Source organism: Bison bison, unplaced genomic scaffold (genome assembly GCF_000754665.1).
Source record: "Bison bison bison isolate TAMUID 2011002044 unplaced genomic scaffold, Bison_UMD1.0 scf7180017864456, whole genome shotgun sequence".
Lineage (NCBI taxonomy): Eukaryota > Metazoa > Chordata > Mammalia > Artiodactyla > Bovidae > Bison > Bison bison.
Window position 1 is genome coordinate 28,666,095 of NW_011495018.1, and position 15,377 is coordinate 28,681,471.

The 15,377-nt window shown below is 48.7% G+C and overlaps 1 protein-coding gene across 3 annotated transcripts in view; it reads left to right on the top strand.

Annotated features, from left to right (window-relative positions):
- Positions 1-15,377, top strand: part of FBXW4 (F-box and WD repeat domain containing 4) — an 85,548-nt gene that overhangs the window by 38,682 nt on the left and 31,489 nt on the right. Inside the window, exon 6 of one of the 3 annotated variants that reach the window (XM_010859481.1) lies at positions 6,414-13,959. The exons of the other annotated variants lie outside the window; for them this stretch is intronic. Within the exon in view, the coding sequence (XP_010857783.1) occupies positions 6,414-6,501 (88 nt within the window). The 3' untranslated portion in view covers positions 6,502-13,959. Of the gene's footprint in view, positions 1-6,413; positions 13,960-15,377 lie in introns of those variants that run through there. 3 annotated transcript variants of the gene reach the window in all.

Here is a 15,377-nt window from a genome sequence, read left to right on the forward strand (position 1 = left end):
GGGCTGGTGGGAGGAAGGAGGGGAGCACGCACATGCAGGAGCCCTGGTAATTGCAAAGGGAATATCAGTCCAAGAGCTGCTGGCCCAGGAAATTGCTTTCTGCGGAAGCTTTCCTTTTTCATAGTTTGCAATGCAAATTTAAAACATGAATGGGGCACAAAAAAGCATAGGAGGGGCAAGTGGGGTGCCAGTTGGGATGTGATAACATCCAGAATCTTCAGCAGGGCCTTAATTTGCAAAAGAGAATTTCAATATTGAGAGAGAAGCTTTTAGGAGATTAAAATAACTATAAATCATATTTTGTTGTGATTTCCCTCCCCCCGCCACACCTTTTCCATGTTCTTGGATTCAGACTTGTCTCTAGCCCTGCTCAGCTGCACTGCTGTCTCCTCCTCTGCACCGTCCGACAGCAAAATCATAGTCCAGCTTTTCGAACAATGGTCATAGTGGTCACAGTGGAGTATTAATATTTTGATTTTCACAGGATACTGGAAGCAGCAGCCCTATCTAAAGTTAGTGCACTTTAGGCAGTGTGCACACCAGTCATGGAGCACAAAAAAGCACACCTACTGAAGGCAGGAGCTGGCCTGCTCTGAGGCGGCGTGAAAGCCAAGGCCCTGATCCTCTTAATACCAGGGGTAAGCTTGGTGACGCAGAACATGGGGTCCCAGGCCTTGTTCTTTTCTTGATTTTCCATGCTTAATCTGTCCCATCTAGAGAGGTGTGACTTTTGGCTTCAGGATGGAGATATTTATGTCTGTGTTGCTTCTTGATGCTTCAGTGGTGCTAGAGGTGGGGATAGGCAGGTCATTATGCTAGCAAAGTGTGACGCTTCATACTGGCTTCTTTCTAGGAGCTGAGCTAGACAGGAAGACACAAAGAGAGGCTGGAAGGCAGTGTGGAGGATAAGCTTTCCACGTATAAATATTTCCACAGGAGGCCACTGTGCACCTGTGGGAGCTGCTTCTCTTCCTTTGTGTGTGGCTTGTTGCACATGTGACGTGTGTTGGTTGAACAGAGCGAGAAGGAAAAGCTGAAACCTGCAAGGTAAAGTGGAATGGACCCCTTTCTGCTTGAGGCCACCAGAAGTGGCCATCTCTTCTTTCTGTGTTGATTGGGGAATTTTGATAGAGATTATCTTGAGTCTGACCCTGGATGAGTCCTGTAGTGCCTGATCAAAACTCTGTGGAGTCTCAGAAGCACTGTTTGCATATGGGACGCTGTCCAGGTTTACTCAGCCATCGCTTAGCACATGCTCCTCACCCTGAACTCACTGCTCTGTGGCCTGCTGGGGCTGTAGAGGAGCCTAGCTCAGAGCATATGACCCACTGTCTCCGTTTCTCCTGAGGGCTCTACTCCTGCAGAATGCTTCTCTTGTTATTTTTTGCTTTGTTGCAGTGATAGCATTAGTTTTCCTGGCCAAGCCTGGGCCCCTTTCCTCTTGGTCCTGAATGAGAGAAGACCAGGTGAGGGACTGGAGTTGGGGTACTATGGTAAATGACCCAAGAGAAGAGAAGGGTCAGCTGGGCATGAAGGTGAGATTTGTAACATTTGCCGAGAAAGAGGGACACATGGGTTAAAGTGTTTGAAGCACTCTACTTTTCCTGGCCAGTTTGAGTCTCCGTACTATCCAGGGCAAGCTGTAGTTGAGAGTAAAAACAAACAATTAGCACAAAAATAAAGATTACTGAAAGGATTCTTCACTTATTAGAGATTTGTGGCCAAGAAAATCCTTCTTTGCCAGCTGGTAATGCCAGGTCTAGGGCTAAGGAGAGGAAAAGTTAGTTTTAAAATTACATTAGTTTGGGGACTTCCTTGGCAGTCCAGTAGTTAATACTCTGTACTTCCAATGCCGGGGGCATGGGTTCGATTGCTGGTTGGGGAACTACGGTCCCACGTGCCACGTGGTGTGGCCAAAAAAAGAAAAAAAAATACATTGGTTTGGCAGTATCAAAATAAAAATGTGGATACTTTTACATAAATTCCACTTCTTGAAATTTATCCTAAGGCAGTAATCAAACAAGTATGTAAGATGTATACAAAAAGATTTATATTAAGAACACATAAATATCTATTAGTAAATGTGAGGTTGAATATTTTATGGTACATTAACCCAGTAATACTATATAGCTATTAAAAGGATGGTATAGATGAATATATTTCTTGACTCCCAAAGATGTCATAGTGTTGAATGAAAAAAAAGGTCACAAAGTAGTATGATAATTATTTGACTATCTTTTCAGTTATTTCTTATGTGGTAGATTTCTGCTAACATTTACTTTCTTTTTATTCTTTTGCATTAAAGTTTTTTTTGTTGTTGTTATAATGAGCCTAATAGAAAAAAACAAGTGGATTCTTTATCGTCTTAGTCACCAGAGAAGCCCAGAAAAAACATAAATTGCATTTAAATGTCTGTTTCAGTATCAGGTAACAGTAGAGAGAATGCTTCCTTTTCCCCTTACACAGTTCTTAAATTAAGGATGTATGAATCTGTATTTATTATTTTAAACAGTTTTATTGAAGTATAATTTACATACCATAAAGTTCACCCATTTTAAGTGTACAGTTCCATGAGTTTTAGCAAATTTATAGAGTTGTGCAACCACAGTCATTTTAGAATATTTCCATCTCCCTGGAAATGTCCTTCCTTGCATTTACTTTTGCAGCATTAAACATGGTTTCATACCTGGGACCTTTTGTGGGAAAAGAAATGTTAAGATACTGAATATTAAAAAAAAAAAAAAAAACAGTGTAATATATATGGGGCTTCCCTGGTGGCCCAGCTGGTAAAGAATCTACCTGCAATGTGGGAGACCTGGGTTTGATCCCTGGGTTGAGAAGATCCCCTGGAGAAGGGAATGGCTACCCATTCCATGGAATACTGGCCCAGTATTCCATGGACTGTATATCAGTCCATGGGGTCCCAAAGAGTTGGACACAAATGAGTGACTTCCACTTTCACTTTCAGTATACGTATGGAATTTAGAAAGATGGTAATGATGACCCTATATGCAAGACAGCAAGAGAGACATAAATGTAAAGAACAGATTTTTGGATATGAGAGAATAGCACTGAAGCATGTATATTACCACATGTAAAACAGATGACCAGTGCAAATTCGATGCATGCTTTGGGACAACCCAGAGGAATGGGGTGGGGAGGGAAGTGGGAGCGGGGTTCAGGATGGTGGGATACATGTACACCCATGGCTGATTCATGTTGATGTATGGCAAAAACCACCACAATATTGTAAAGTAATTAGCCTCCATTTAAAATAAATTAATTTTTTAAAAAGTGTAAACTTGGAACTGTTCCTCTATGTAATGCATATCACTGAGTGTCCACCTTGTAGATGTATCAAGAATACTGCCATGTGCAAGATACATGGGGAACATGAAGCACAAGAAACAGTTTTTACTATTCAGGGACTTATATTCCAGTTGGGAAAACAATGCATGTACTCAGCAGCTTATCCCAGTATATATGCAGTGTGAGTGCCATCAACTGTCAAGATTATTGATAGGAAATCAGAGAAAAGCAGGAGCTTTTTTGTTAAGTCAGGAGAACTTCCTGGATGACATGGAGTTTGAAGTGGGATTTAACCAATGGCTGTATTAAGTGGCAGAAGGGAACTTGAGGCAAGGGGAGTGGTATGAGCAAAGACATAATCAGGGATGGGGAATGTCGTTCAGAGCAGACAAGTTTGGCTGGCTAGGGTGCAGGATTTGTGTAAAGGAGTAGTGGCTAGTATGGCTGGAGGGGAGCTTTGGGGCCTGGTTTTGGAGGCTTTGAAGAGCAGGGTTTAACTTTAACCTGAGGATAATAGGGAGCCATGAAAGATTTTTTGGCCAGATTGAAGCAGTTAAATGATTAATGTGGTGGTACACTGTATATAGGATGGGGCTTCCCAGCTGGCTCAGTGGTAATGAATCCACCTGCCAGGGCAAAAGACATGGGTTCGATCCCTAGGTCGAGAAGATCTCCTGGAAGAGGAAATGGCAACCCACTCCAGTATTCTTGCCTGGGAAATCCCATGGCCAGAGGAGCCTGGTGGGCTATACAGTCCATGGGGTCGCAAAGAGTCAGTTGGAACTTAGTGACTAAACAACAACAGTGTATAGGATACTCTGGAGTGGGGGAGACTGAGGCTGTTTGAGTACTTTCTGGGAGTGCACTTTGTGAGCAGTGAGGGGCTGGTTTCCTGAGGACACTGAGAAGACACCCTTGGATTCAAGAGAAACAGGAAAAACTCTGTAGGTGGTTGTGACTGCTTGTGGGAGAAAGACCTGCAGGAGGACCTGATGGCAGGAGGGGGCTAGGGCTTTGAGAAGATGGAGTTCCATTTGAGGCAGTGAAGGGATAGTCAGTAGCCTTAGCCAGAGACAGCCAGGAGTGGTGGCCTGGAGCTCAGACACAGGGTTAAGATGTGGGAGGCTTCAGCATGGAGACCGCAGTTGAAATAACAGGAGGGATTAGCACCAAAAGGGGAGCTCAGAGAGAATTAAAGACAGCTGGGCAGGAGGAAACGAAGAAGCAAAAGGTCTGCTCACAGAGGCAGGTGGAAAAGTAGGAGCAGAGGGAGAAGGAGCGGGACAAGGCATCCCCAAGAGTAGATGGTAGGCACCGGAAGGTTTGGGGGCAACTTCTGTAAATGCTCCATATCTCGCCTGTGATGCCGCCTCCCTGTTCTAAGTGACAGAGAAGAGAGAGAAGAGGAAAAGGCATAACTTGATATTGATTGATGGAGATTTGCAAGCAGTTTATTCTCCTTGCTTGATTTAAGCCTTTTGTAGTTTTCATCCCACAAAAAGTCCTAAGTTTTGCTTTCTCTCAAGTTCTTTCCTCCGGTTCCTGTTCTGTTCTCTATTGTTCTACCCTGTGGTTATGTTTTTTCCTTAAGGGTTGTCTACTTTGGGCATGGTAATATTTTTTATCTCATTTCACAAAACCGCTCAGTGTAAGCTGAGTTTTGGGAGGGTCAGCAACTGAGCTGGTGATGCTGAGTGACGTTGTGAGAGAGTATCCTGCATCCCAGTGTTTTTCTCCATGTGTAGTAGTATTCTGGGCAAAGCAAGACAGGCTGATTTGGAGAAAGAAGAAAGCCAGTCGACCACTTGGCCATTTGGAGAGATTTGGCATTAGAGCTATGGGGACTGCCCAGGCTCTGGTCTTGCTTGGGCAGCTACGCCTGTCCAAAAACTTTTTCTTTAAAGAGAATTAAATAGAAACTTTCAAATCCTCCTTGGGTTTTTGAGGGTAGTAATTCCAGGGGCTTGTCAGTTGTGTTTGAAGCTAGTGGTGAAGAGGGCGGAGTGAGGAGAAGCGAGGGGGTGGAGATGGGAAGCAGAGTAGGAATCAGAGAGAGAAATTTTATTGAGGGAGAGTTTGCTGGGTTTATGGGAGGGAATCTGTCCCCTCCTCCCCAGTCGGGTTTGAAAGGGCCGGTGAATCTTTGATTAGGTGCAGGTCAAAAGAATTTACACATTGTGACCTTAATAACTAGAGGTGATTGGCAGGCGGGCTGTGGGGAGGGGGCTGCGGGCCCCTTTCATCTCACTTAGCACAGAGGAGAAACAATGGGCCAGCCGATTTTCCTTGTTGTCCCTTGTTTGAAAAGGTCTGGTGTCTCTACTAGGTACCTGTGACATGGGGGTCTTGATTGGGGTCTCATAAAGGCCCCTGTCAGTGTGTCCAAAGGCCAAGAATACAAAAGCAAGCAGTGGGTGGGGGTCTCAGCTGACCACTGAAGAAGGGAGGGGAGGGCCCGGGAGTCAGTGGAGGGAGAAGCAACCCCCGAGGGGAGCCCTTATAGAAGGAGGGGAGGAGGAGGGTAGAGAAGGGCCATTTTTGTCCCTAACTCATCAAGCACATCTGCAGAATTGTCCAAGCTGCTGCCTCCCAGTTTCAAAAGAAAAAAATGATCGTTTGATAAACCGTCTCCGATTCACCACTTTCTCACAAGGGTGGGAGACCCAGCCCTGACCTCTGTATGATTTCACATCAGGACCAGGCTTTCTTTCCCCCACCCCCAAATTGCTAGAGAAACTTTGAAATGTATCCTGTGGCTTTCTCTCTCCCTTCTTCAAGCGCCCCCCCACCCCCATTTCCCACCGTCTCCACCCCACTGGCCTCTGTTTTCTCCCTGGGTGCTCCGGAGTGTAGGCGAGTAATTAGTCCCCTCTTTCTGGGGCACAATGAAGCCAGGGTGTTTGGTGGGCCCCTTCCCACCGCTCGCAGGGCCGGGGGCCTAGGGGGAAGAACCAGGTGGCATGTGCAGTGTATTCCAAGCCTGTACAATCGTGGGGGCACGGGGCTGGGGGGCTCAGGGACTAGTGTGCGCCTGCTTCTCGAAGGAATGTGCAGAGGCGCATGCATTAATGGTCCCCACACAATGCTTGCATTTTTTTTTCCAGGCAGAGGCATCTTCCCCGTGAAAAGGCCACCGAACCTGGAGCCCAGGCGGGCGCTCAGGCTGCAGCAATGCGTTCTTTCCCACCCTGAGCTTAGTCACTTGGAGCTAACATGGGAGACCAACAGGCCGCGTCTCCCGAGAGCCCGATCTTTGTATCCGATGTGTGCTCCCCCTCTGCCCTGTCAGTTTTGTGTGTTCACGGAGTGTTGATTTTAATGCGGGCCTGTGTTGGGCTGGGAGGCCAGACTGGGGGGGGCTCGGGTCTTTGTCTTGCAAGGCCTCCTCTTCTTGGAGGGTCTTGGGCCCTGGAGGCTAGTGGCAGATTTGGGAGGTAGGGTGAGATGCCAGCTCTGGCTGGCAGAGGATTCCCCCATCCATGTGTCTGTCACAGACCACCGTGGGGTGCCTGGAAAACAAGAGTACAACGGGATGCTCAGGCACATGCTTGCTTGCCCTCCCCCCACCCCCAAGGGGGGTGGTTAGTTCTACCACGTAAGGCTGCCAGTTTGAAGTGAGTTATACCCGCCTTGTGACAGCCTGGCAGAAGCACAGATTGTGAGTCTCAGGGAGCCAGGGCAGGGCCATGTCTTCAGGGGTCAGAGGAGGTGGAGGCAAGCACAGGGGTGCTCAGAGAGCACCAGGCTGCTGCAGATGACGACCCAACAATTGGGAAGGATCAGGGGCGAAGAGGTCTGGGCAGAAAAGAGGCAAAGTGTCTGGGGGAGCATCAACAGATCTCAAATGCTCATCTTCAGCAGTTAAGGGGAGAATCCCTAGAAACCAAGGACAGAATGGAGGCATTTTCTCCAGTGAGAGGGCCTGGGCCCTTATCACAGGTAGACGCCCTAGGGATGGTCCACCAGGATGTCTTTGGTCTTTACCATTTGCCTCGCTGAGTATAGCCAAGTGCCGGGAGCTGGGGGAGAAGGTCTTTACCCATTCTGGGCTCCTCACTTGGCTGGATGCCTATGCATAATGTGAAGAGAAGAGACTCTGGGAGCTCAGCCTGGTTGCGGCATGCTGTACTTCCAGGGAGAGGGAAACTTTGGGGTACCTTTGAGTCAGGGAGCTGGTGGGGGAGGACCTGTCCACCCCACACCCATGGCCAGGCCGTGGTCCTGGCATCTGGTATGGCCCTGAGGGTGTGGCCTTCATTTTAGAAATCAAGTTTTTAGAAAGGGACAGTGTCCTCACTTTCCATATGATCAGAAGGCAGAGATGTGGTCTGGCCACTGAGATGAGGTGGCCCTGGAGAGGCATCCTGCCAAGGTTCCCAAGCACAGGGACTCCTCTGTGCTACTGTTGGCAACCCATCGAACTGTCTCGGGGATTGGTGCCAGTCACACGCCAGGCCTGATGAGGGGAAAGAAGCTGGAGCTCCAAGGCCTTTGAGGGGCCTGAGTCCCAACGGGGCCCATCACTAAGGAGCTTTGGGTTACTCTGTGGCAAAACATTTATTTCATTGAGAAACAGACACTCACAGCAATACCTACCCCCTCTCTTTTCCTTTAACTCTTCTTTTCTCTTACCCAAATGCTGTTTTTCCCTTCCCTTCTCTTCTACTTTGAGGACAGCTCATAAAGAGCCTGAAGGAGACAGAGTGTGTGTATGGATGTGATGATGAAGGGAAGGGGTGTTAGGGATGGTCGGACTGGGGCTCCATGGTTACAGAAAACACAGTCACTTCTCCCAGGTTGTCCTGCCAGGGCCTGGCTGGGAGGCACCAACAGATTATAACCTTTAAATGCAAACTCGATGGAGGAGAGAGATGGAAGCATGGAAACAAATTAGATATATCTATAGGGGGTGTTCAGTTGGAGAAAATGAGCATTTCTTACTAATTGGAGCACAGGGCATTTCATTATTAAGTTTCATTATAAAGGGAAGAGTTGCAGCAGGCCTGTTTGGGGATTCCCTGGGCTGTTTTTTCCCCTTTAAAAAGTATAATTGTATTTAGGTTGGAGGCAGAGGCAAGAATTGCTCTTAATAACTTTATAGAGTGCTGGAATTTCAAGCAGCATTTGGAGCAAGGTGGAGGGAGAGATGGACCAGTGGAGGTTGCTCAGAGTCTTCCCTCATTCCTTGACAATATAAGGCAAAAAAGCCCTGGTCGGCGTCGGGACCTCAGTTCTGGAACTAAGACTGAAGAATTTGGAATGACAATAAAAATGTTGATCAGAAACCCTGCTGTCCTGGGAGACCTGATATTTGATCATCTTAACTTTTGTACTGAAATTACAAAATGGCCGAATGCAGATGCAGTGCAATGGTTTAACATAACTGCTGTTCCTAGAAAGCATAGACCCTTCCCCTCTGGGGCCAGGGAAGGAGTGGGTTGGGCTACGCTGGCCTTTAACTGGTTCTGGTTCGATGCACAGTAACTTCTGTCTAGGCAGGTCCTCCCTGGTCCATAGAGGATTATCTAAATCAGTCAGCTTGGTCTTAAAGTTCCAACTCCTTTTCCTACTGCTGCTTCCCCAGGGCTCATGTCCAAATTTCGATCAGTCCCCAAGAAAACTCTGGTCTAGGGTGCTTATTAAAGACACACCTTGTCTAGGTTCTGGGTAGTCAATCAGATTATCTGGTGTTCAGTGTTCTTAGGGAAGCTGAGAAAAGGTATTGTTGGTCATGGGAGACTTTTTCACAATGGCTGGGGTCCTAAGAGCAGGAGTACAAAAATCTCATTTAGAATCAATGCTGCTTGTGACTTCATCAAAGGACTAGAGTTTTTGCTTTTTTCCACTCAAACCATCTTTTGCTTTTAATCCACAGGTTTCTGCCTAAGCTCAACCTCCCTGAGGTTCCTGGGACTTTAAATACACAGGATGCCTTCCTGTGATGGGTAGACCTGATCCCTTTCTCCAGGTGACTGGATAATTTTTGAGCTCATTGAGCACCTGTAGGAGGCAGCTTATTTCTATCTTCTCTCCCCTCCCTTTTCCCCCATTCCTCCCCACGAAAAGGGAAAAGTTTCCCTCTGTGTACTTTCCACTTTTCCAAAGAAAAGGAGAGGAGATGATCAGAGAAATCAATTAGCCCTTAATGAAAATGAACTGAATAGTAGATAGCCAGTGCTAGGTTTTTAATTTTGGGGCACAGGTCCAGTGCCCTTCTCTCTGTGGTGCTGTTGTATACCTCTGCCAGCTGTCTCTGAGCCTGTGCATCTGTAAAGTGTGTGTCAGGGTGTCAGGCAGGTTCCCTGGTCTCTGGGAGCCCCCACCCGCAAGCACAGACCACCTGAGATGATCCACGGGGAACCGTCTGCCTTAACCTTCATTACTTTGTGTTGATGTCACTGCTTCTCCTGGGCCAGAGTCACCTCAAGAAGACAGCTCAACATAAGCGAGTGTATGTTTATGTGGATTCTGGTTTTAAAACTTTATTTTTGTCTGCCCTGGGTCTTCATGGCTACTCATAGGCTTCCTCTAGTTGCAGTGAGTGAGCGCTACTCTCTAGTTGCGGTGTGGTGGCTTCTCTCGTTGCGGAGCGTGCACTCAGTAGTTAGAGGCACGTGGGCTTAGTCACTACATGGCATGTGGGATCTTCTCGGACCAGGGATCGAACCTGTGTCCCCTGCATTGGCAAGTGGATTCTTATCCGCTGTACCACCAGGGAAATCCTATGTGAATTCTTCAAGCCACTGGGTTTCATCCTTTTCTCTTCCTTAGAGCATCAAGGAGAAGCTCTGGACCTAGTTATTGAGTTTCTGGCAATCGCTGTGTTTCCTGAAGTTTTTATTTTTTTGTTCAGGTTATCTTTTGCCCAGTCTTTTTGTTGTGACTCTCCTTCTCTGTGAATTTTCCTTCTGTTGATGGTGGAGTGCAAGGAAATGCTGTTTTCTGGAAGAAGATGTGTGCTTCTCAAGCAAGTCACAGTGGATGCTTGTGGTCGTGTGGGAGAACACGGCTTGAGCACAGAAGAGGCAGGAGCTGTTGAAGTAGCAGAGGCCCAGGACTGTACTGGTAGCAGCTGACCTGAGGGTTCCAAGCAGCCTCATCAAAAGGGTCTAGACTCCTTGGCTGTTCCACAGAAGGAGCAAGGAAGGGGAGGGGAAATGGATTCTCTCGAAACCTTTGACTTGAGAATACCTCAAGTCAGCCGCAGCCAATAGTACCCCATATGTGGCACAGGTTCCATGTAGCAGTGAAAGTCTGAAGTGAGGTGGGTCAGCCAGCCAGTAAATCTGGAACCCATACCTCTGTCAAATGTGTTTGCAAATCTGTCTCTTGTCTTTGCATTCGTCTGAAAGGTTTTTGTCCCATCCCAAGTAGCCTAGTGGGAAAGAGGAAACTTCAAATCAAATGAGCTTTTTAGAATCCTAACTAATGTTTTTCCAAAGAGAAGAACCCATAGTTTTTATAGTTTGTGATTTCAAAAATGCATGAAAAAAACATGCCACCAGAAAGAAATCTGTTCCAAAGCAAGAGTTGGGCATGTGGTATGAGTGGGTTGAGCTTAACTTCAGGAATCGGATGGGATAGCAGGCAGCGGCTTGGGGAGGGGATTCCCAGGCCCAGTGTCTCCTCAAACTCCTGTGTGAAAAACTCTCCTTTGTCAAAGACCCAGTGAGAACAGTCCCTCCCTTCTAGGCTGTAGGACTAAGGAAGGCCTGGAGTCAGGACTCTGGGGCCAGGTGGAAGGGAGCCAGCAGAGGCAGAATGACCTGTGAGTGAGGGCTCCTTTCTTGGAAATAATGAAGGAAGCAGATAAGTTCAGGTCCCCATTGGAATCTTGAAATATCCTGTGTCCATTGCCCAGGCGTGGGGCCAGGAGGACATCATTCTTAGGAATAAGTGGGCTTTGCAGTCGCTGGTGTCATACCTCCACCTGGAAAGCCACGTATACCCATGATTAGGAGGACTGCATGGGTGTTTGTGGACCTGGGGAGCTGAAAGTCCCCGAGTTTTGTAGTGGGGTTGACTGTGCCCCAGCCCTAACTGTGCCCAACCAGGAGGTAGAAAACATCCCTCCTAGCCTCTTGGGACCACCTCTCACTCCACTGGGACTTCAAGTCTCAGAAGAGGGATAATATGAATTAGGTGCTGTGGGATCACTGTTGGCTATTCATGATCTGTATCCTGGGTTTGAAATTAATTGGATCGCAGAAAAAACTTCTATTATTTTTTAAAACCACGTAAATACCCCCAAACCAAATTAACCCCCATATCTTTCATCCTTCTCCTTCTCCCTGTGTCTTTATTTGCTGGGTAGTGAAAAGTGCTTTCCCCAGCCTCCTTTGGGTTGCCATGCTGAACAAAGTGAGAAACCCAGGGAAGGAGGCAGCTGGTGCCAAAACGGCTGGCTGACCTGCTCCCCCCCAACAACCACCGCCACACACACACCCTGCAGCCCTGAGTCCCCTGGCCTGCCCCGACCGCCTCACCGTCTGGGCTGCAGCCCAGACAAGCAAAGGCGCCTTGACCAACAACAAGCCCCAGCTTTGTTGGGCCTGTGGGGGAAATGCTTTCTGGAGCTCAGGGATCTCCTCTGAGAACCACCTGTGCCTCCCGGCCTCCTGCCTGGCCTGGGCCTTCTGGCACAGGGGCCCCTGCATTCCAGCCAGGAGGCTGGTGGTAGAAAGTGAGGGGGAGCGAGGGAGAGACTAAGGGGGCTGTGGTCAGTTTGAGGGTGCACAAATTCCAATCCTTCCCTTTAAGGCCCCTGGTTGGATCAAGGTCTCCTGCTGCCCTGGCCAGGTTAAATTTTGTCCTGTCTGTCATCAGCCTTGATGGTAGCTTTCCAGGGTAGTCTGTAGGACAGGGACAGGGAACCGGAAGTCTCTCTTCTTACCCAGCCTCTGGTGTTTCTGGATGGAAACGATACAGATTCCTTTCATTAGGCCATTTCTGGACCAGGAGTCCCCAGTGCCTCTCTAATGCCTAGCTGATGACGGCGATAATGATGCAGACAAGGGTGACTGACATGCTTGCCAGCTGAAATGCCAAGCACTATGCCAAACACTTTATATCTCACTTAATCCTTCCAGATAGGTACTGTCACCATCATCAGGCAAGGAAACTGAGGCCTAAGAGAGGTTATTAACATGCTCAGAGTCACATCCGGTAATTAACTCAAACCCGGGTTTGAGTCCCAGCTTCTGACTCTGGAGCTCATGGCCTTTAACTACTCTGCTACCTTGTCTGCTTCCTGGCCCACAAGGATCTTGCTCTCATTTGGGATTAGAATTTGTTGATTGTCTTGAATTGTTTCCAATTTAAATAAAAAAGCGAACTGAAGACTTAACTCTCTGACTGGACCATAAGTTTTGGGTTTTTGGTTTTCTTGAACATCCTAACTCCTAGCACAGGGCTGGCTTGGATAGCCTTCAGGTAATTGTTGAAAGAATGAGGCCCCTATCTATTCCTGCCTCCAGCTTAGGAAGTGCCCATGCAAGGCCTTGTTGAATGAGAGTGCTGGTCAGTCTCAGGGCAGGAGCATCCATCCAGAGTGGGGTTGGTGGCTGTGCAGGTGGGACACCAGACTGATGCGGAGGAGAGGAAGATACAGAATCTAGGCCTGATGTGACTGGAGCTGAGCCAGTTGTTTTGCGGAAGAGGCCTGCTTGTCCCCTGTAGGTCATCGAGATGGGCTGCTCCCAGAAGGCGGAGGCTGTTGCAGGGGTGGTAGGGTGTGAAGAGGGTCTGCTTTCATGTTTCTGAACCGCAGGTGTTTGGACTAGCCACGCTTTGCTTTGGAGACTCCTCTGTAGAGAATCACTTGGAACTTCTTTCGGCAGGGCTGGAGGCGGGAGTGAGGCAGGAGCTAGCTCTAGTCCCTAAGAGCTAGTCCAGGCCAGTGAGGGAGCACGGTGGGGGTGGCATTTCACATGGTGGTAGTTTTTATGGCTAGGTCTCAACGTTGGATAAATAGGTAAAAAGTTTGACCTGACTGCTGCCTAGAAGCCACACGCTGAACTGCTCCAAGTGCCCCAGACTGATAGCCACTGAATGTAGTTTGCCTGGGTTCTTACAGGCTGTGAACTGAGGTCGTTGATGGCAAATCCCCATGGACCACGATCCTACTTCTGTGGGTATGACTGGAGGGAGCTGGGAGGCAGGGCCACAGAGAGCAGTAGCCTATGCTATGGGGAGCTCGTCAGTCCAAGCTCTGCTGGGTCACAGTGTTTGTTACTAGTGGAGGGTTCCTAGTGCAGCGGGCCTGCAGAGTATCTGGTTCTGGGATTTCCAGGCAAGGTTCTGAGGTCTGCATCAAAGGCAGGAAGGTTGGAAGCCACCTGGTTGAGGCTCAGCCCCTACCCCTCACCTCTGTTCAACCAGAATAGCTTCTCTGGTTCCTGTTTAATACATCTATTAGAGATGCTAACTCACAAACGTTTTGTGTTGCTTTTGTAAAAAGTTAAACACAACACTGTAGGATAACTGTTACCCATTTTATAGACAAGAAATGTGAGGCCTCCGGAAGGTACAGGCTTGCCGGGTCAAACAGCTTGTGAACAGCTGATCTGGTCCTGAATGCGGGCCTGCTCAGCCCGGCTCCGGCCTTTCCCCGGTCCCACAGCGCTGCCTGCCCTGGCCTGTGTGCTCTTTCCTGTGTGTATCGCAGCTCATCTGTCACCCAGACCTTCTGTTTCTAGTTTTCATTTTTTTTGTTCTTTCAAGGAGGACTGCTTGTCTCTCTCCTAGGTCTGGGGTCAGGGCTGTTTTAGGGCAGGTTGTGAGAGGCTGGCAGGCCTGCGTCGTTACTTCCACTGCTAGAGCCCACACTCTGGCCTTTGGGTACCTTGGCACTGAGCTTCTGCTTTCACCCTGTGCCTCCTTAGTCTCAGAGCTACCCGCAAGTAGAGGACTCTCTCCTCTGCTTAGCTGGGCTTGGGTAAGGGCTGCTGTGGCGGCAGTAGTGGGCCTGAGTGTTAGAGGGAGTCCTAGGCCTCCCATCTCCTGGAAGAGTCTCTCCCTAAAGCCGAGGTGTCCGTGAAGACCCAAGATCTAATGTGAGCTCCAGCCCCGGGCCCTCTGAGAAAGCCGGACAGACACAGCACTGCAACCCTCTGGCCCCTCTTGTCCTGCCGCAGGTCAATCCACCACCTTTTTTCCTTCTTCTTTGCTTCATAAATGCAGAGCTGTGGTGCCAGTCTTGCATGCCTCTGCCTCCCAGAAAACTACTTGGGGCCACTGGCCCTGACTGGAAGACACAGATAGGGTGGTTGATGATGTGGGTCCCTTGTCCAGGCCCCAGTCCCAGCTGCCCCCACAGCCCTGGTCTGGCTCACTGCGGGGCTCAATTCAGAGGCCTCTTTTGTTTAACTTGCACAGAGCAGCCCCAGCTCACCGTTCCCACATGCCGAAAGTTTCCCCACCATTCAAGGGGAAGGCTGAAAAGCCCTCAGCTAATTGCGTTGGGCTGAAAATTACCACTTCCCTGCGTTCCCCTGCTGCTGAGGACATTTGTGTCACTGCTGTATTTAGGGGGAACAAAGGCCCCCTGTGGGGAGAGCCCAGGTACGAATGTGGGGTGGGGGGAGTAATTGCAGTCTCTCCAGGTGAAAGCCCCTGTTAAACTTCAGTAAGTCAATTAGGCTGGGGGGGAGGAGGGCAGAGACCCCCACAATAAACTGTTCCCACCAAGCAATTAAAGAAAATCATTTTAGCTTTGAGGAGAGAAACTGCTTATTAGAAATTTTGTGGGTCCCCCTCCTCTCCTACCCCAGCCCCGCTTAGGGATGAAACAACAAAACGCCTTCCTCAATAGAAGTGTTTCTCCTCCTCCCACTCATTGTGTGGCCTGAAAGCACTTACCGTGGGAGGGCAGAGGGAGGGACAGGCCCAAGAGGGAAGAGAATGGAAGGGGCTTAACACCTGTGCCGGCTGAAAATCACAAGTACCCAGGAAGACTGAGGAGAGAGGCTCCTGTGGGGCGCAGTGGGCACACAGGGGTATTTGTATGTATGGGGTGTGCCTGTGCCCGTGGACCATTCTCGTCAGGAGTAGAAACACCAAACAGTGGG